The following is a 19,159-nucleotide window of genomic DNA, read 5'->3' as shown; positions in this document are numbered from 1 at the left end:
TCTTGGGGACTCGACAGCTCATTGTTACAACGAACATAAGAAGTGATTGTTGAATATCACTCGTCTCAAGCTCTATTCATTTTCAAGCCACGAAATCGCGTCCTGAAAGCGTTCCTCGGTCTGCACCTACACAGCGCCGCATCACACATCTCTTCAACATGGCGCCGATCCCAACCCCGGCCGGCTTTGCCCAGGGCTTTCTCTCCAACCCCGTACGCTCCCTGTGGAACTGCGAGATCGAAAACCTTTTCGCCGCCGTGACGACCAACCCCAAAGCGCCCATGTCATCCACCGTCTACGCGTATTGCGTGCTGACGGTCCAAGCATTCCTCGAACGCGGGGCCGCCGCCGCCGACGATGCCTTGGAGGAACTCGCCACAGCCCGGGCGTATATCGGCCTGTACAAGAGACGCCAGAAGTGGCGCCGGGGTGGCTGCGAAGCCGGCGTGGATTACGATGCCGTGGTGCGGGTCTTTGGTACCAACGCGACTACGAGGGCTCCTTCTGTTCGGTATATATTTGAGTGCCGCCGACATGCGCATGTCATCGCTGCTGGATTCGCGTCAGCACGAGCTGGTCCTGTTATTCTCGCACCTCATGACGAATGTCCTTCGCCTTGGGCCAACGGCTTCGCCTGCTTCAAACGCAGGAACTTGGATCGGTACCATGACAACACTGATGGTAGTTGCGACGGCGCGGCGCGGGCTGCCAAGAGGATCCGTGTCAAAACGGCACGGATTGGGCTCGCGGGCTGGAGTACCATGGCCCAAACAGCCGCTGCCGAGTTTCATCTGGAGATGGCATACGATAACTTTGGTTATGGCTTTCAGGGAGACCCCCAGCCTACGCTTGCGAGCCTTTCAGAGGCGGACGTGGGTACCCATGACGAGCGAGAGAAAGGTGCCAGACTGGCAGAGGCAGGAGGAAAGGAGGGAAACTGGGAGGATGAATGCGAGTTGGCACTGTTGATGGGAGACGAGAAAGATTTCGATCCGGAGCAACTTGAAGAGGGAGTGAATTTCTGGAGGGATTTCTAGAGACAGGGGCGGCTGTTTGTGGTACGCTGCATTGGGATGGGAAGTTTGGGTGGGCGTGTTTCTCCTGGGGTTTGTTTTTGCTGGCTTGTGAAATTCAACTGTCATTCATTGCAAGATCCAAAGGCAACAGCACATGGAAATGTTGTCGAAACACCTTGGATTTGTGTGACAGCCGAGACGCCTTGGATCTGTGAGGCGTCTTCAGAAAAGAGGGGCAAGTGCAATCCGAGGCAGGCAGTCTGGGCGTCGGCCAATGATGAACAGCAAAGCCGCCACGCACTCTGACTGGCGGCGCCTCCACGGCAGCCACAGGGCTCGGAGGGCGAATGCTGCTGCGACACCGAGCGAAAGGATACCGATCACCGGCAAGTCGGCCTTTTCCTTTTCGGACCCAGAGTACGAGCCAAGTGGAGCTCCGGTCCGGACGTGATTTGAGTCATCCACTGGAGGAGGAAAAGGGCGCTGGCAGGACCTTGGAACCTTGTGGATCTGCAGCTGCTTCGAGGTGGTACATGTACCTGACGTCGTTGTAGTCATCGTCACCGTTACTTCGTTGGCCTGCATTTATTTGTCCTGGACAGGTGCAGATCTCACTAACTTTCATCGTCACACTTGTCACAAAACTTCTTCGACGAACACCTGTCAGCCAGGTCACTACATCTCTTCACATACTTATCCTCGCTGCTGTCACCACTCGCCTCACTCGCCAAACACATTCAACATGCCTGTCACGATCCACCTCGTCCGCCACGCCCAGGGCTTCCACAACCTCTCTGTCGAAAACGAAGCCCTGCCAGACCCCCTCCTCACAGACCTCGGCCTCAAGCAGTGCGCCAACGTCCGCGCGACTTTCCCTGCCCACGCCTCCCTCACCCACCTCGTCGCCTCGCCCATGCGCCGCACCCTCCACACCTGCCTCAACTCCTTCGGCCCCACCCCCGAGGACCCCAAGCCGGCGGTCCTGCTCCCCGTCATCGCCATCCCTGAGCTGCAGGAGGTCAGCAACTCGCCCTGCGACACAGGCACCGACGTCGCCGTCGTGGCCCCCGAGTTTGGCGCCAGGGCCGACTTCTCGCGCGTCCCCGCCGGCTGGAACGACAAGGAGAGCGCCTCCTCGCCGTGGGAGCCCACCCTCGACAAGCTCGAGGCGCGCGCGACCAGGGCGCGCCTCTTCCTGCGGGACCTGGCGCGCGCAAGCGGCGAGGAGGACGTCCACATTGCTGCCGTGTCGCACGGCGCGTTCCTGCATTTCCTGACCGCTGACTTTCACGGCATTGAGGTGCCGAGAGGTATGTCCTGCTTGTCTCTGCTGACCTTTTTTTTTTTTTTTTTTTTTTTTTACATATTCTTTCTTCTTTTTTAAATCCTCCCTCCATCTTTCTATGGCCCTCTATTTGGCCTTTTCTTCCACTTGCCTTTCACCTCGGGAGTGATCGCTGACTCCTTTCGCAGCTACGGCTTGGGAAAACTGCGAGTTCCGCTCGTACCAGTTCGTGGACCCCGCGGGCGAGGACCCTGCTGCGCTGCTCCGCGAGACGGACGAGAGCTGGGCCAGGAGGAGCAAGGAGGCCAGGCCTACGGGCGAGCAGCTCGAGGAGCTGAAGCAGACATTTTACCGCGAGTTTGGGCCCCTGTTAAAGCACCAGTACTAGGTCTTTCGTGCTTTTGGCATGATGAGTTGAATGATGGGACGATACGGGGCTCGAGATATGATTTGAGTTAGAAGAGAAGGTTTGTACGCTCTGGGATAGATGAAGATACAGTAGACGTCCTAGATAGCATTAAGATTTGTTTCACGTTTCCTCGTATTATATCTCTGCGTCACACTTTCAAGTCCGGACCCTGAGGACATCCTAGGGTGGACCACAACCATAAAACGTCCGTCAACTTCATCATGTCATGTTGTCATGTGCATTGATGTGCAGGAGTCTATCCCGGCCTCAGACCGAGCTTCTATCGGCATAATACAAAGGTTGGTATAATCCCGTGCACCCCGTCCGCTCGAAACAAACCAGCCGCCTTTTTTGATTTAGAAGTCCTCCTCGCCAGACCCAGACACAATGACGTTGTTGACCTTGAGCACCATGCGGCACAGCTGTGTCGCCAGCTGGAGCTGCTGCTTCTTGCCGATCAGGGGGTCGATGACAAAGGCGTCCTTCATGTTGTTGTTGCCGCGACCCATGCAGTCAACGCCGAGCTTGCCGCGGTCGCTGGGGCCGGCCTTGGCCTGCTGGCTCTTGATCTCGGCCAGCGTCGAGATGGGGTTGAGGCCAGAGTTCTGCGCCAGCGCCATCGGCACGGCGTCGAGGGCCTCGGAGAAGGCGCGCATGGCGTACTGCTCCAGACCGGGCGTCTTGACGGCCGCGTCCTCGACCGCCAGCGAGCAGGCAATCTCGGCCGCGCCGCCGCCGTAGACGACGCGGTTGTCGCGCACCAGGTTGCGGACGACGCAGAGGGCGTCGTGTAGTGACCGCTTGGCCTCGTCGATGATCTGTTGCCGTTAGCCTCTGCCTGCCTGTGCTTTTGGCTCCGCGTTCCCAACTTACCATCTTGTTGCTGCCCCTGACAAAGACCGTCACCGCTCGTGTGTTGGCGCACTCCTCAATGACGAGCATCTTTTCCCTCGTCGTGCCGAACGACATTTCTCTGACAATGCCAGCACGTCCCAGCTTCTCCGCCTTCAGGTCCTCGAATCGCGGCACTATCCGGCCGTTCGTCGCAATCGCCACCAGCTCAATCTCGGGTCCGCCGACCCACCGCACGGCAGGCAGCTTGTTCTGGAGCAGGAGATGGTTCGCCTCGTCGTCAAAGCCCCACTGGCAGATGGCCAGGTTGGCACCCGTGTCCTTGATCTGCTGGATCATCTCGATGAACTTTTCGCGCTCGTAGTTTTGCAGCTTCTTGAACTCCTCGACGGACGTAATGTCGAGCTTGTGCTTGGTCTTGGGCTTGGGCGGCTCAAAGGCGCAGGTCAGGATGGCGATCTTGGCGTCCTTGACCTCGGAAGGCATCTGGGGGTGGGAGAAATCCTTGTCGATGATGACGCCCTTGACGAGGACGGAGTCCTCGAGCGCGCCGCCGACCTTGCCGTCGACCTTGATCAGCTCAAAGTCGACGTCCTTGCGCTCGAGATCCGCAACGGACAGCACGGCGTCGACGGCAATGTTGGCAAACTGGTCGTGCGACTTGGAGACAATCTTGCTGCCCAGACTTGTGCGCGCAACCTTGACCAGGTTCTCTGTGTCCTCCTTGCTGAACTCGATCGTGTCGGAAATCTTGTCAAGCTCGGCGACGGCAATGTCGCAGGCCTGGTCGTAGCCGTCGGCGATGCGGATGGGGTGGATGCCCTTGTCGATCAGCTCGGCCGCCTGCTCGAGCAGCGCACCGGCCAGGACAACGACACCGGTTGTTCCGTCACCAATCTCGTCGTCTTGTGACTTGGAAAGCTCGACCAGAAGCTTGGCGACGTGGTTGGAGATTTCCATCTGTTGCAGGATCGTCGCACCATCGTTCGTGACTGTGATGTCGCCGTCGGGGGAGATGAGGATCTTGTCGAGGCCGCGGGGACCGAGAGAGCTCTTGACGATGTCGGCGACCGTCCTCGCGGCGAGGATGTGGTTCTTGACGGCCTCGTTGCCGTACTGACGCTTCTTCTTGCCCTGGCTGTTCAAGGGGGTCAGTGGGAGGGGGACAAGGCGGGGGGGCCGCTACTGAAAGGCAGGGGATGGCATGAGTCGGACATACTCTCGAACAACGATGAAGGGGCGGCCCTGCTCATCCTTCATCACCGCCGCTGTGCAAACCGGTCAGTTGTTGGTTCGTGGGGGGAGGGGTCGGTGTAGGCTCAGGGGGTCGACAATCAGGCAGCGCATACCATTGCTCATATCCAGGTCTAGGACGTAAGTTAGCAAACTACTGGAACAGTAGAGGATAGCAACTACTCACTCATCGCCATGTTGGGAGCTTTTTTCAGTTACAGAAGCTCTACCAGGGTTTGTTGAGGGGTATCGGGCGACGTTGTAGGAGGTAGCGGGTATCGTGGACTGAAGTCGAGATTAGTGAGCTCCAGCTTGCACGTCGCCCAGGCCAAAATTTCTGAATTTCGGAGCGCTGCTGTCTGCTTCCAGGCTCCCCCAAAAACCACGTCACGTGCAAGTGGTGGGCCATGCCGGGCGCCCCGCAAGTTGAATGCAGGGTAAAGGTACCTCTCTCTGAACATGACTGAATACTTCGGTCGCTTGCATCTACAAAATTAACCGTGGATTCGGTTTTGTTTATGTATAGACTCACTAGCCTCATGGCTCTTCGCCAGTCTTGGATTTGACTGTTCTGCCCACAGACATAAGCTCTATGATGCTCTCGCGTCGGTGTAAAGGGTGATCGTAAGAAGCCTCTCACCGCCTGCCTAGCCTGGCCCAGACGAGGGCGGGCTTTGGGCTCCCAACTGCCCTGTTCTTGTGTTTGTACCCCGCCACTGAGCACTGCTGCCCCGCCAATGACGACCAGATCAAAAGTCGGGCTACATACACCGTCCCTCACCCTCACGAGCACAAGCACGACTAGGCATCATCACCTTCTACCCTTCTCAGGATTCGAGTAACTCTCTTGTTTGAACATCCTCCCTCCATTCCTCCGTACATCTGCCAGTGCTTCAGCTCGAGCCACAGCCAAGCTTTCGTTTGAAGACAGTTCGACGTCACTCGATAGCCCTCCACGGCTTCTTGCATTGCAGCTCGAACCCCTCTCTCCCTTCCGTTCTTTGACGCTGAGACGTCTTTTCCAAGATGTCGCGCCATCAGGCCGTCCGTAACTTGGACTATGAAGAAGTCCTCGACGAGTACGATGCTGATGATGGTGAGCTCGGCGCGGATCAGCTTACCCCTGAGGATCGCGATGCGTTAGCCAAAGGGGCTGAGCAGGTCCGTGAGACCCTGGGAAGCGCCGCTGGGTCTTTGACGACCCAGCAAATACACGACGCCCTGTGGTACTACTATTACGACATTGAGAAGACGGTCGACTATCTGTTGAAGAAATACATCACGCCGCCAACTCCCAAGTCTGAGCCCAAGAAGCCGAAGGAGGGTAAGTCGCTCATTTCATTCATCGCGTCAAGTTGGAAACAGGGACCAGGAAGTGCAGAAGTTGAGCGTTCGGTAGCCGGCAGGACAAGACAGCAGATGCAAAGTGACGTTGGCAACTTCGGCATGACCTCCTCCTATGGAATCCCATCAACCACCCCTTGGCCGCCTCCGTCCTGGTATTTCGAAGACATGCCCTGGATGAACGTGCCAAAACACCGGCGAGCCATCATGACTCCCCCCGTCTTGCCCGTGGGCGGGCTTTTGGGTGGTGGCGAAGGGCCGAAGATCTCCAAACTCCAAGCGCTTGCCGCAGCCCGTAAGAAGAAGAGCGAAGCCGTGAAGAAGCCCGACGAGCCGGAGGAACGGACACAGAAGCGGTTAGCCGAGCTCAACATCAACGAGCAAACCTACTCAGAGAACGTCAAGCCCGGCTCAAGTATACTAGCGAAACGTCAAAAGCTGGTGAGCGCCAATTCAGGCGGCAAAGCAATGTCCGCAGAACAGCCCCTTCCGATTCCATCAGGACCGTCCCCACTCACCACCATGGAAGCGGACGAAGCCCAGAATGGACAGTCATCAGACCCTGCGCCAGCAGATGAACAAGCAGTCACGTCAACGTCCCGGCCGTCCGCCTTTGCTCACGTACTCTGTGGCTTGTCTGCCGGTTCTGCCGACCCCTCAACTGATACTTTCAACCTCCCTTACAAGTCATCCCCCTTGTTCAACTCTGCAGCGTTTGACCAGCCCAGCCCCGATGACATAGTGCTCGCGGCGCAGGCCAAAGGTTCGCGATTCGCGAAGAATCAATGAGGCGCTGACTCTGATTTCCTCCATAGCGGGCAACCGGTTTGACGCTGCTGCAGCAAAGAGCGCCACCGCCGCCAAGAAAGCTCCCAAGTCCAACGGAGGGCCGCCGACAGAAGCTGTCAAGGATCTCTCACTGGACGATGCTCCACCCCCGAAGAGCAAGAAGATCAACGTGCTTCAAGAGTTCGAGAACAGCAAGAGCAAACGCAGCGCAAGCTTTGTGGTAGTTGGTGCGTAGAAGCTACCCCGAGTCTACTGAGCTTTGCTGACAGCTCCAGGCCATGTCGATGCAGGCAAGAGTACGCTCATGGGGCGGCTTTTGCTAGAGCTCAAGTTTGTTGAACAGCACTTGATCGACAGATATAGACGCCAAGCAGAGAAACTGGGCAAGTCATCATTTGCGCTCGCATGGGTCATGGATCAGCGAGAGGAGGAACGTGAACGTGGCGTGACCATCGATATCGCCACCAACCAGTTTGAGACCGACAAAACTCAGTTCACGATCCTTGACGCCCCGGGTCACAGGGATTTCGTTCCTAACATGATTGCCGGAGCCAGTCAAGCTGACTTTGCCGTCCTCGTCATCGATGCCAATACCGGAGCTTTCGAGAAGGGCTTGAAGGGCCAGACGAGGGAGCACGCATTACTATTGAGGAGTCTCGGCGTCCAACGTGTCATTGTCGCCGTCAACAAGCTGGACATGGTTGGGTGGTCTGAGGAGCGGTTCAACGAGATTTCTGAGCAGGTCACCGGCTTCATGAAGGGCAACGGCTTCCAGCTGAAGAACGTCACTTTCGTTCCCATTTCTGGACTCAACGGCGATAACTTGGCGGTCAGATCCGAGGACCCCGCGTTGTCTTGGTACAGGGGCGAAACACTGATTCAGGCCCTCGAGGATTCCGAACCACTGGCCCGGGCTCTGGAAAAGCCATTCAGAATGTCCATCTCGGAGATTTTCAAATCTCAACAGAGCCAGTTGACAATATCAGGTCGCATCGAATCTGGAACTGTGCAGACGGGCGAGAGCATTGTGGTGCAGCCTAGTGGAGAACCGGCCAGCATTCGTTCTATTGAGGTTGATACCGAGATTCAGGACTGGGCGGTTGCTGGACAGAACGTGTCCTTGGGTGTCTACGGTATCGATCCCATCCATATTCGAGTGGGCGACATCATCAGCAGCAAGGCGGAACCAATCGAGACCAGCGACTTGTTGACCATGAAAGTGCTCGCCTTTGAGCACCTGATGCCCATGCCTGTCGACGTCCATCGAGGTCGACTACATGCCGCCGGCCGAATTCAGTCGATCCCGGCGGTGCTCAACAAGACTACGGGCGCAACGGAGAAGAAGAACCCCAAGGTTGTTGCGCCTGCCAAGGTTGCACGCGTCGTGGTCAAGCTGGAGTCAAAGGTGCCTCTGGAAGCTGGGCAAAGAGTCGTGCTGCGAATGGGCGGCGAAACCGTGGCAGCCGGTCTTCTAGAGTAGCTAGCGAGGATTACCAAAAATACGCAGGAAACGGAGTCATGATGCATCCAAAGGAAGCGAATGGGAGGCTGGCATGTTTCGGGGGTATCGCTGGAGGTTGGGGGTGCCACATGAGGGCATGATGGGCACTGCATTTTTAGTCGCGTTTCAACTAATGGAAACCATCCCGAATGAGGAATCGAGGGAACATGCAGGCAACTCCCGTGTTGGTTCCTGAGCCGGCCAGCTGAGGGACAGACAGCCTCTCCCGCTCGACAAGTGGGCAGTCTGAAGCGTCGACGTGTCTTGAACCCGATATCCTGCGTCACGCTTGTTGCAAAGCAATTCGAGCTTCTGGCCACGGAGGCTTTCTTTAAGCATAAGACGAGTCGTCGTTGATGAGAAATCACGTCGCTTTCGGAGACAGCCATCCGTTCCTACACCCCGCAGCCAGATTGGGCCAGAGCTCGAGTGCCAGAGCCCCGCATCACCAGGGTCTGGGGGCAGGGGGCAAGAAAGGCCACGATGTCAAATGACAGCGGTAAAGGCAAAGATATATGCCAGGCGGAGGAAGGCATCGCCAGCAGGTCAGAGACGTGACAGCCTCGTGAGTCACTGTGGTGGCCAACCTGGAAGATGGAATAGTATGGAACACCTGATTCCTTGACCGCTGAGCTCATCGAAATGTCTGGAATACTTCAGGCCCTGGATCCTGCATCGTGTCCCCACGAAGTTTGCCCATAGCGCCAAGGGTGGAGGCGCTAAGGTTCTTGTCAACCCGCCGGTGGCTCGTGCGTGGCTGATCATATCATTCGCACTGTAAGCTCTTGTCCTCAAGGCGCAGATCCAGGGCGGTGAATGATGTGCTCACAGTGTATAGACACGTGTTCGATAAGCGGTCACAATGGCGATAACCACTTGAACCCCTGCCAACTGTGGCGCTCTTGCTGAAATCTGGCCTTTTTGTGCAATGGACAGCTTGACTTTCTGACGCCTTCTTTTGGGGAAGCTCACTTCATAAAGGTTTCCATTCTTCCCTCTGCCCTTCACCCTTCCGATTCTTCAACCCAACTCCCCTTCCCTCCAATTGACCCACGCCATCATAACCGGCTGGAGGTAGAATTCCCTTCGCTGCGTTCCTAACACTTCTTTCTTCCTTTATATTTCCCGTTGCTGCGCGATACCCAGGATAAGAGCGCGATCCGAACCATTTCACACAAAACATGTCGAGGTCTCGCAACTCGATGGCCATGGGCTTCGGCCTGTTGGCCTGGATCTGTCTCCTCTTCGCGCCTCTGGCCCTTGTCCAGACTGTGCACGCTGAGGAGCCTGAGAACTACGGTACCGTCATTGGTATCGATCTTGGAACCACCTACTCTTGTGTCGCTGCCCTCCAGAAGGGCAAGGTTGAGATCTTTGTCAACGACCAAGGTACGGACACCTGGCCTCTCACGAAATTGCGACACGCTTGCTGACCCTACTCGCCAACAGGAAACCGTATCACCCCCTCTTACGTCGCTTTCACCGAGGATGGCGAGCGTCTCGTCGGTGACGCCGCCAAGAACCAGGCCGCCGCTAACCCTTACAACACGATCTTCGATGTCAAGTAAGCTGCCAGCCAACTGCTTTTATCTGCTCACAACGACATATCATGCTGACCAAGTCTCTAGGCGTATGATCGGATCCAAGTTCAGCGACAAGAACGTCCAGGCCGATCTCAAGCACTTCCCCTACAAGGTTGTTGCCAAGAACGAGAAGCCTTCCATCCAGGTCTCTGTCAACGGCGAGGACAAGAACTTCACTCCCGAGGAGATCTCCGCCATGATTCTCGGCAAGATGAAGGACACCGCTGAGGCCTACCTCGGCAAGAAGGTCACTCACGCCGTCGTCACCGTCCCCGCCTACTTCAACGACAACCAGCGCCAGGCCACCAAGGATGCTGGTATCATTGCCGGCCTCAACGTCCTCCGTATCGTCAACGAGCCCACCGCCGCCGCCATCGCCTACGGCCTTGACAAGCTCGACGGCGAGCGCCAGATCATTGTCTACGATCTCGGTGGTGGTACCTTCGATGTCTCTCTCCTGTCCATTGACCAGGGCGTCTTCGAGGTTCTTGCCACCGCCGGTGACACCCACCTTGGTGGTGAGGATTTCGACCAGCGTGTCATCAACCACTTCGCCAAGCTCTACAACAAGAAGAACAACGTCGACATCACCAAGGACCCCAAGGCCATGGGCAAGCTCAAGCGTGAGGCCGAGAAGGCCAAGCGTACCCTCTCTTCCCAGATGTCCACCCGTATTGAGATCGAGGCCTTCCACAACGGCAACGACTTCTCTGAGACTCTGACCCGCGCCAAGTTCGAGGAGCTCAACAACGACCTCTTCAAGAAGACCCTCAAGCCCGTCGAGCAGGTGCTCAAGGACGCCAAGGTCGAGAAGAGCGAGGTTGACGACATCGTCCTCGTCGGTGGTTCCACTCGTATCCCCAAGGTTGTCTCCCTCATTGAGGAGTACTTCAACGGCAAGAAGGCTTCCAAGGGTATCAACCCCGACGAGGCTGTCGCCTTCGGTGCCGCCGTCCAGGCTGGTGTTCTGTCCGGCGAGGAGGGCACTGAGGACATCGTTCTCATGGACGTCAACCCCCTTACTCTCGGTATTGAGACTACTGGCGGTGTCATGACCAAGCTCATCAACCGTAACACTCCCATCCCCACCCGCAAGTCCCAGATCTTCTCCACGGCTGCCGACAACCAGCCCGTGGTTCTTATCCAGGTCTTCGAGGGTGAGCGTTCCATGACCAAGGACAACAACATCCTCGGCAAGTTTGAGCTCACCGGCATCCCCCCCGCTCCCCGTGGTGTCCCCCAGATCGAGGTCTCCTTCGAGCTCGACGCCAACGGTATCCTCAAGGTCTCCGCCCACGACAAGGCCACCGGCAAGGGCGAGAGCATCACCATCACCAACGACAAGGGCCGTCTCACTCAGGAGGAGATTGACCGCATGGTTGCCGAGGCTGAGAAGTACGCCGAGGAGGACAAGGCCACCCGCGAGCGCATTGAGGCTCGCAACGGTCTTGAGAACTACGCCTTCTCCCTGAAGAACCAGGTCAACGACGAGGAGGGTCTCGGTGGCAAGATCGAAGACGAGGAGAAGGAGGCTGTGAGTATTCCCCAATATATCTGGACCCATAAGTACATGACTGACTGTTCTTTCAGATTCTTGAGGCTGTCAAGGAGACCACCGACTGGCTCGAGGAGAACGGCGCCGAGGCCACCGCCGAGGACTTCGAGGAGCAGAAGGAGAAGCTGTCCAACGTCGCCTACCCCATCACCTCCAAGATGTACCAGGGTGCTGGTGGCGCCGGTGGCGAGGCTGATGAGCCCGCCTCCCACGACGAGCTCTAAATCCCTACTAGCTAGCTTCTGGGAGTTTGTTGTTGTTGATAACAGTTCAAAGCACAAAAAAGAACGAGAATCATGCATGACGCTGGGAGGTGCTTCTCACCGCGCGCGCAAACGCCGCCCGCCGTGTTTTTCTGATTTAAAACCCCTGGTGTTGGGCAGGTTAATCGGCGCAGGCAGCATTGGCGGAGAGGACGACGCGCCCTCCGCCGGGCATGTAGACTACGGGAACATGACATTAGTGAAATCTGAGCCGTTGAAAACAGACCCTTGGTGACTTGCGGTGACATGACTTCTGGGAACATGTGCCTAGAATAATCCTACCGCACCTAGTATTTCACAGCAATGAATATCTGATGCCAGCGGCGGGGATAAACATAAGACGGTCATCCAGACGAGCATGCCTCGTGCTGCTTCAGCCTCCACCAGACTACTGATGTCCACTCTTGTGGTGCATTGGCAGAACAGCCTATGATTATCAGCGTACCTACGCCCCGTACACAATCGCCGCACAGTCTCTGCTCGCTTTCCTCTGCCTTGCGTGGTGGAATTCAAATCGGATCAACAACTGACGAATCTCGCTCTCTCCCGCCGTCGACGAACGGGGGAAAAAAAGAAAAACAACAAATCTTGGTAATAAGTGCGCATCTCCCCCCTCCCCGTTTCCCAACGCATCTCATGCTGCCATTCGCTCCAGCTCTGGTCTTCAATGCCCAGGTTCATCGTTCCTGTGGTGTGCCTCGCAGCCTACGACCACGACGGCTGTCCCCTCTCGAGAGCGGGTGTGGCAACGGCATTCTTGTCTGCGAAGGGATCGTCGTCGTCTTCGTCGTCGTCATCATCAAACTGCTGGACGGGCGGGCGGGGCGGCTTCGTCGGCCCTGGAGTATTGGCAGGCGACACAGATGCGGGCTTGGACCCGGCGCCGGGGCGGGGCGGGGCCATGGGACGGGGAGGGCTGGCTCCGAGGTTGAGGCCCGCCATATCGGGCGCATCCGGGGTTGCGTTCTTGCCCTTTTCGGTAGCCACTGCAGTTGAAAGGTTAGGTCTGTGGGGTTTTTGATAAAGAGGCACAGAGGGACACGAGTGTCTACGGGGATTGGGCGTGACATACTTCTGTACATGTGGGCCTGTTCCGCGAGTTCGTCATCCGAGTCAGAGTCCGCGTCGATAGAGCGATCGAGCTGCTCGAAAGTCATGAGGGCGAGCACGAGGTCGTCGTTGGCGTGGAGGAGGCTGCCGAGCCACTGCTCAGATTCGACGTGGTGGATCTGGAGGGGCCGGCTGTTAGTGTTTGCGGGCCAGTCTGAAGAGATCGGACACTTACGTAGCGGAGGATCTTCCTCCTGAGCTTCTTGCACTCCTCGAATCGCTGAACGGCAAGCGCATTGTCAGAGATGCGCTCTTTTTCTCGGTTGATGGTCTGCAGGGCGTTGTTGAGGTTGGTGGTGGAGATGGAGGCCTCGGCAATGTCGCTCTTCATGTTCTCCTTTTCGGCCTCGAGAACAAAGGGCTTCTTCTTGCCCTTCTTATCCTTGGACTTGTTCTTGTCTTTGGAGGATCCGAAGAAGGACGTGCTCCCAGACGCAGAGGATGACTTGGTGTGGCTGAAGGAGTTGACGGTGCTGGCCGGTTTTCCGTACGGTGCTTTGGAGGATTCGCCGGCGTGGCCTGACGGCGATGTCTGGCGGCCTTCGTCCTCGTCCTCTTCACCAAAAGGATTCTCCGTCTCACGGACAGCCTTGGATCGCTCCTGTGTCATGGCTTGTTTGCGCTTGGGAAGATCCTGGATGTGTCAGAACGTGGTTGTTTTGCCTGCTTCACGATTGTTCAGACGTACCGTGTGCAGCTTGGCAATGCGCTCCAGTCCCGGCGTCCCCTTGTAGTCAGCCCATCCTGCAAAGAGCACCCTGCACTTCTTCTTGACGTCTGGATCAGACAGATCTGAAGTGCCACAGACGCGGAGACGCTCGAGCAGGGGCTCGTCGGCAAAGGTGCGCTGGAATCGGGGGCCGGCGTTCAGGATGAGGCCATCGAGAATGGCGAGGGCGCGGAGCTGGCGATGGGCGTTGCCATACTTGAGCTTCTTGCGAATCGCGCGCGCGGCTTCCGTGGGACCGGTTGACTGCAACTTGATGACCTCGACGAGGTCGATAATACCGCTGAGATCATCTTCCTCGTAAGACTCACTGGTGAGACGCTCGATATACGCGGTGACGGCCGAGTACGGCTTCTTCTACATGTGTGTCAGCTCTGCTTTGAGGGCCCTTCGTTGCCATCAGTGATGACGACAATGAGCGCCATGGCTGAACATCTGATGTCGCGACAAGGCGAGGCTCACGCCATGCGCCACGAGCCGTGATGCCAGGGCTAGCCAGTATGATCGGCCCAGACGTGACTGACCTGGGCAAACATGGACATTGCAATGTCGTGTTGCTATCATCAACCTGGTGTTGTATATTGGGTTGTTATGAGTGTGTCGAGTGATGGGCCTGGCTGGCGCTAAGCGGAATGTCGCGAACGCGGGGTAGCTGGTGTGATTTGAGGGAAGCTCTGAATCACAAGCTGAGGTTGCTACCTCAGGCAAGTTGGAGTGCGATAGAGGCAAATATCCAGAGCACAAAATTACCGAAACATGCATCAAGGATTGTTCTCGTCGTGCTCATGGAGCTTGAGACGTTGAATGCCTTGTGACAGGCTGGCATGAGAGGTCCCGTGGTGGGGTAACTGGGTTGGAGCTCGGCCATTGCTCTTGGTCACTTTGAGGTGCGGTGTTGAGCCCCGCCATGTGACGTAGTGCAGTGGCTGTTCTTTGTGGCTTGGATGATGGGGCTTTGGAGGCCTCGAAATCGACATTTGTGCATCGTGAAAGAATGAAAGTGTTGCTACATAGTACTATGGCTTGGTTCAACATGTGCTATGGCTTCCATGATGGGAAAAGGTGCCAATTGTTACAAAACATACCAACATTGCATATGATCATCCGAATCATTGCCCCAAAATCCCTGACGGACCCTTTTTGCGCCACATGTTAAGAGAACCAGCGCCGTCATCCAATCACACTAGAGAAATGCATTTTGGCAGTAATCTCACCGACAGCCCGATGAACAGTCTCTCTCACCTCGGTGAGAGCACGTGATGCTCCTTCATCATCGCCCCGCTGTCCCCTTAATAGTATGGTGCCGGAGTCACATGTGAGTGAGCGCCACGAGTCATACGCATTTGACGGGCTACCACTCAGATGGTTCTCAACCAGATCGATCCGGGCCGTTCCAAAACTCAAACCCTGAGATGGCGGCGCCCGTTGCTCGTTGCCCACGCGTGGCATGTGGAAGCTGTTTTGCACGGCATTCTCTTGAGACATACTCTTGGCATTTGTCAGACCTCGTCCAGCTTCTTCCATCTCCAAAGCCATTCCTCTTGGCTCATCAACGTGTGCTTCTCAGCCTCATCAGCTTTCAGCCCAACCTCTCTGCCTAGTCTCACAAGAGGACGCGCACTTGGTGCTAGAGCCATGCATACCCCACGACAAGGCGGCCACCATATTGCTTCTCCCGCGCCTCTTCTGTTGATCTTGGGAGGCCAGAGCCTTCTCGGCCTGCTTCGACCCGGCCGACAACGGGGTCACTTGCCTCATTCGATTCTGTCACATTTTCGATGCAGCTCGTTATTTGATCAAGCGAGCATCGAGAGCCGAAGCCGGGTCATTATCCCAGGCGTCATGTTGGCCTCTGGTGCAGCATCCCGTGGGGGTGGAACTGAGAAGAGGATTGACCAGGAAGAACACTGGACAAACTGCCGCATCTAGCGCCTACTTTCGGCTAGTTCCCTGAGCCAATTCCACTTAAGGTTTCAGGCGATCTCGCCACTCGGGGCACTCGGGCAATCTCGTCGACAGAACAGATCGGCAGCCGTGGTCACGAACAATACCACGGCTTCCCCTTCGCCCGCGCCAATGATCTGATCCCTTGCGGATCTTATACCAATAGCCTGGTTTTCACCAACGGCGGGCATAGAAGCGACATTATAGGCTTTCACTCTAGTGTGTGTCTGCTTGAGTCTGCACGGCCTTCCATGTCACTATACAGCTCCGGTTGTCCCTCAACAACGAGCTTTCAACGCTGAAGGGTGTACATGTACTCAGTGTATATGGGAACCCTTTTCTGGGCAGCCGAAAACCAACCTCGTACGAAGCTGAAGGTGATTGGCTGGAAGCTCAGTGACCCTCAGTCCCCTGAGGGTCGAACTAAGTGCTCCGCCACCACCACGCTCCTTGGCATCCCATTGACTGCCTGTCTCAAGAATACCAAGACTTTGACAATCGAGCCCTTGCAACTACGACAAAATAACAGAGAGAGCATCCCAAAATCGAAAAGCCATGAACTTTTGGTGAAAAACACCCACGTTCGGCAGCTCGTGGCGGAATTGCGTGACGCGGGACAGCTTCCAGCTCGGGGCGGGAGCGCACGGCGTGCCCGCTTCGCTGTGAGCGCGCGACTGGAGTGGGAGAGACCGCCAAGACACTGGGAGTCCTATCAACGCCGGGACTGCTTGATTGCGTGATCAGCCCGCTTCCTGATGCCATTTTGCCCAGACGCTCCAGAATCGAAGGCACTGCCGTGGCAAGAAAATCTGCGCAGAAAAGAGCAGGGAGGACCGAGTAGAGTGGGCGGCCGGTAAATGGACATGTTTGGGAGCGACAGGCGGGAAGATAAGGGCGCTCTGAAAAATCTGGGCATACTTGGTTGTTAACTTATAAGGAGAATATCCTCGACCCATCTCTTGTTTGATCAAGACAAAGTTGCCGTTCTAGCCGGTGTGCATTTGATATCAACCACACCCATCATGTCGGAATACGACAGCAAGACGCCCAAGGCGCTCGAGGGCCCACCCTCTTCCACTCAGGGCGATGAGGAATTACGCAACCTTCACGTTGACTGGACCAAAGAAGAGGAGCGCAAGGCCAAGCGGAAGTGAGTTGCCGAGGAGATCCTCCATCGTCAGGGTTGACTACTCATGCTGATGTCCTCATCAGGCTGGACCTGATTATCATGCCCATCCTGACACTGGGTTTCTTCTGTCTCCGTGAGTACCTGCGTGTGAAATGCTTCTCCGCCGGCAACCACATCTGACGTGCGACACGCCACAGAGCTCGATCGAGGCAACATCGCCAACGCCATCACCGACAACTTTATGGAAGATGTGGGCATCAACCAGGATCAGTTCAACGTCGGCCAGCAGATGCTGTCGCTCGGCATCGTGCTCTTCGAGATCCCCTCCAACATGATCCTCTACCGTGTGGGCCCCGGCAAGTGGCTCACTCTGCAGCTCTTCCTATTCGGTACCGTCAGTCTGTTCCAGGCCTTCCAGAAGGGTTATGGGGCCTTCATTGCCACGAGGTTTCTCCTCGGCATGACGGAGTCTGGATTCATCCCTGGTGGTCTGTGGACCCTGTCGACTTGGTACACACGCACAGAAACGGCGAAGCGCGTCATGATCTTCTACTTTGGTAACCAGTTCGGTCAAGCTTCGTCTAAGCTGCTTGCCTACGGCATCCTCCACATGCGCGATGTCGGTGGCAAGTCTGGTTGGTTCTGGCTGTTCGCGCTCATGGGCGGCTTCACGATTCTCAGCGGCTTCGTCTACGGTTTCTTCCTTCCTGATTCCTTCAAGAACCCCAGGAGTACTTTCGCCCCTGGCATCAAGTTCTTCACCGATCGCGAGCTCCACATTCTGCAGACCCGCGTCTTGATCAATGACCCCATGAAGGGCAAGAAGAAGAAGAAGATTGGACTGGATGCTTTCAAGAAGGCCGTACGTATTTCTTCCGCTTTGGGAAATCATGGGCGTCGCTAATGAACCCTTGCACAGTTCGGCAACTGGCGCCTCTGGGTCCACCTCTTCATTACCCTGTCCAACAACGGTCCTCAGCGTGCGTTCGATACCTACTCGCCTTCGATTGTTCGCGACTTTGGTTTCGCTGCTCTCACCAGCAACGCGTTGGCTTCCGTCGGTCTCTTCCTGCAGATTCCGACCTCTTTCGCGTTCAGCTATGTTTCGGATCGCTTGTAAGTCGAACCATGCCGGACATTGCGTTGCGATGACTAACACCCAGCTTTTTAGCAACAAGCGCCCTGAGACGGTGGTTGTCGGTCTGAGCATGCACTTGCTCGGTTATGTCTTCAACCGCATCTTTACCGAATTGAACATGCGTGGAGTCCGCTACTTTGGCGTCGTCTGGACTCAGACGTTCGGCACCTTTTCGCACCCGCTCAACATTGCCTGGATGTCCCTCACCTGCCACGACTCTGAGGAGCGTGCCCTCGCCATGGCCATGTAAGCTCATCTGGTCATCAAGCTAAGCGAGAAAGAAAGTACTGACAAATGGCTAGGGTCATCATGGGTGCCAACATCGCGGGTATCTACGGTGCCCAGATATTCCGCGCCGACGACAAGCCCCGCTACCGCCGTGGCTTCTCCATCAACATCGCTGTGCTCACCTTTGGCTTGTCGCTGGCTGTCCTACGCGGCGTCGACGAGTGGCTTCAGCGCCGCCGCAAGGCCAGGCAGGCGATCGATGAGTCCTCGGACGACAACGCCTCGCACATTGGTCGTGTTCGCGGCGAGAAGGTGGCGCTGCCCAGCGATGACCTTCCTCAGCCTGCTTTGCCCTCCCCGCCTGCCAACAAGATCTAATAGATTCGTAATGGCTTGATAACGTCTGACTTTTGTCTTGGAGATGGAACAATACCTTGTGGCTGGTTCGCTGCGGAGTCGCGGTGGATGTATTAGCATATACTGCTGTAGAATCCCAACAATGCCTTATATGATTATGCCCAGGAACTAGTTGTATTCAGGCAAAATTTGACATGCCCTGTTTATCGTTGAATGTCGTGGTGTTCGACTCTGGAAGTACTTTGTCCGCGGCGTTCTCTCCCCGACGTCCGCAGTGCAGTTGTGACATTAGACACAACGACAGAATGTTTTCAGAGATATCTTCGAGCTCATGGACGCGTTCAAGTACTGATAGCAGAGTCTTAAAGCACTCTGTAGCTCATGATACTTCGTAGCCTGAAGCCTTCCTTAAATGCACAGCAGTTCGGCAGGAACCTGGGTCAAAGTTTGGCAGGCACGACTGACCTACGCCCTAGAGGCAGCTTCCCTTCTTGCCGGCCGCTACTTCCCCTAATACCTTGGGCAAGAACGATTTTTTTCAAGGGAGCACTTCTTTTATTGATCCTCTATCCACCCTACCTAGGTAGGTACCTTGGCCAGGGCTGAGCCGCAGACCCTCTTGTCAAGTCGACCGTTTAAACCCGATGTCTTATGATAGTCAAGGATTTCCCACTATTTAAATCTGGCTTCACTGCT

At 56.2% G+C, this 19,159-nt stretch overlaps 7 protein-coding genes across 7 annotated transcripts; 5 read left to right on the top strand and 2 right to left on the bottom strand.

Annotated features, from left to right (window-relative positions):
* Positions 1-158: 158 nt before the first annotated feature.
* On the top strand, positions 159-1,467 carry VDAG_05520 (uncharacterized protein; the record flags this gene model as incomplete). The annotated part of the gene is made up of 2 exons (XM_009652415.1): positions 159-1,013; positions 1,210-1,467. 2 exons carry the CDS (start codon positions 159-161, stop codon positions 1,465-1,467), a joined length of 1,113 nt encoding a protein of 370 aa, XP_009650710.1.
* Positions 1,468-1,758: 291 nt separating this feature from the next.
* VDAG_05519 (phosphoglycerate mutase family protein) lies at positions 1,759-2,689 on the top strand (the record flags this gene model as incomplete). The annotated part of the gene is made up of 2 exons (XM_009652414.1): positions 1,759-2,326; positions 2,490-2,689. The coding sequence occupies 2 exons, from the start codon at positions 1,759-1,761 to the stop codon at positions 2,687-2,689; spliced, it is 768 nt and encodes a 255-aa protein (XP_009650709.1).
* A 377-nt stretch (positions 2,690-3,066) lies between these two features.
* VDAG_05518 (T-complex protein 1 subunit epsilon) lies at positions 3,067-4,921 on the bottom strand (the record flags this gene model as incomplete). The annotated part of the gene is made up of 4 exons (XM_009652413.1): positions 3,067-3,528; positions 3,584-4,700; positions 4,782-4,830; positions 4,912-4,921. The coding sequence occupies 4 exons, from the start codon at positions 4,919-4,921 to the stop codon at positions 3,067-3,069; spliced, it is 1,638 nt and encodes a 545-aa protein (XP_009650708.1).
* A 900-nt stretch (positions 4,922-5,821) lies between these two features.
* VDAG_05517 (elongation factor 1-alpha) lies at positions 5,822-8,408 on the top strand (the record flags this gene model as incomplete). Its single annotated transcript, XM_009652412.1, has 4 exons — positions 5,822-6,119; positions 6,195-6,902; positions 6,955-7,155; positions 7,219-8,408. 4 exons carry the CDS (start codon positions 5,822-5,824, stop codon positions 8,406-8,408), a joined length of 2,397 nt encoding a protein of 798 aa, XP_009650707.1.
* A 1,020-nt stretch (positions 8,409-9,428) lies between these two features.
* On the top strand, positions 9,429-11,791 carry VDAG_05516 (78 kDa glucose-regulated protein; the record flags this gene model as incomplete). The annotated part of the gene is made up of 4 exons (XM_009652411.1): positions 9,429-9,818; positions 9,879-9,993; positions 10,058-11,546; positions 11,603-11,791. Exons 1-4 carry the CDS (start codon positions 9,611-9,613, stop codon positions 11,789-11,791), a joined length of 2,001 nt encoding a protein of 666 aa, XP_009650706.1. The 5' UTR covers positions 9,429-9,610.
* Positions 11,792-12,535: 744 nt separating this feature from the next.
* On the bottom strand, positions 12,536-14,092 carry VDAG_05515 (VHS domain-containing protein; the record flags this gene model as incomplete). The annotated part of the gene is made up of 5 exons (XM_009652410.1): positions 12,536-12,816; positions 12,903-13,059; positions 13,116-13,574; positions 13,629-14,024; positions 14,081-14,092. The coding sequence occupies 5 exons, from the start codon at positions 14,090-14,092 to the stop codon at positions 12,536-12,538; spliced, it is 1,305 nt and encodes a 434-aa protein (XP_009650705.1).
* Positions 14,093-16,633: 2,541 nt separating this feature from the next.
* On the top strand, positions 16,634-18,484 carry VDAG_05514 (pantothenate transporter liz1; the record flags this gene model as incomplete). Its single annotated transcript, XM_009652409.1, has 6 exons — positions 16,634-16,761; positions 16,824-16,873; positions 16,938-17,602; positions 17,660-17,856; positions 17,912-18,124; positions 18,181-18,484. 6 exons carry the CDS (start codon positions 16,634-16,636, stop codon positions 18,482-18,484), a joined length of 1,557 nt encoding a protein of 518 aa, XP_009650704.1.
* Between the last annotated feature and the right edge of the window lie 675 nt (positions 18,485-19,159).

The sequence above is a fragment of the Verticillium dahliae genome, genomic scaffold, assembly GCF_000150675.1.
Source record: "Verticillium dahliae VdLs.17 supercont1.10 genomic scaffold, whole genome shotgun sequence".
In the NCBI taxonomy this organism is placed as follows: domain Eukaryota; kingdom Fungi; phylum Ascomycota; class Sordariomycetes; order Glomerellales; family Plectosphaerellaceae; genus Verticillium; species Verticillium dahliae.
Note: the sequence above shows the minus strand (reverse complement) of the source record. Positions and strands in the feature narration are given on the sequence as shown.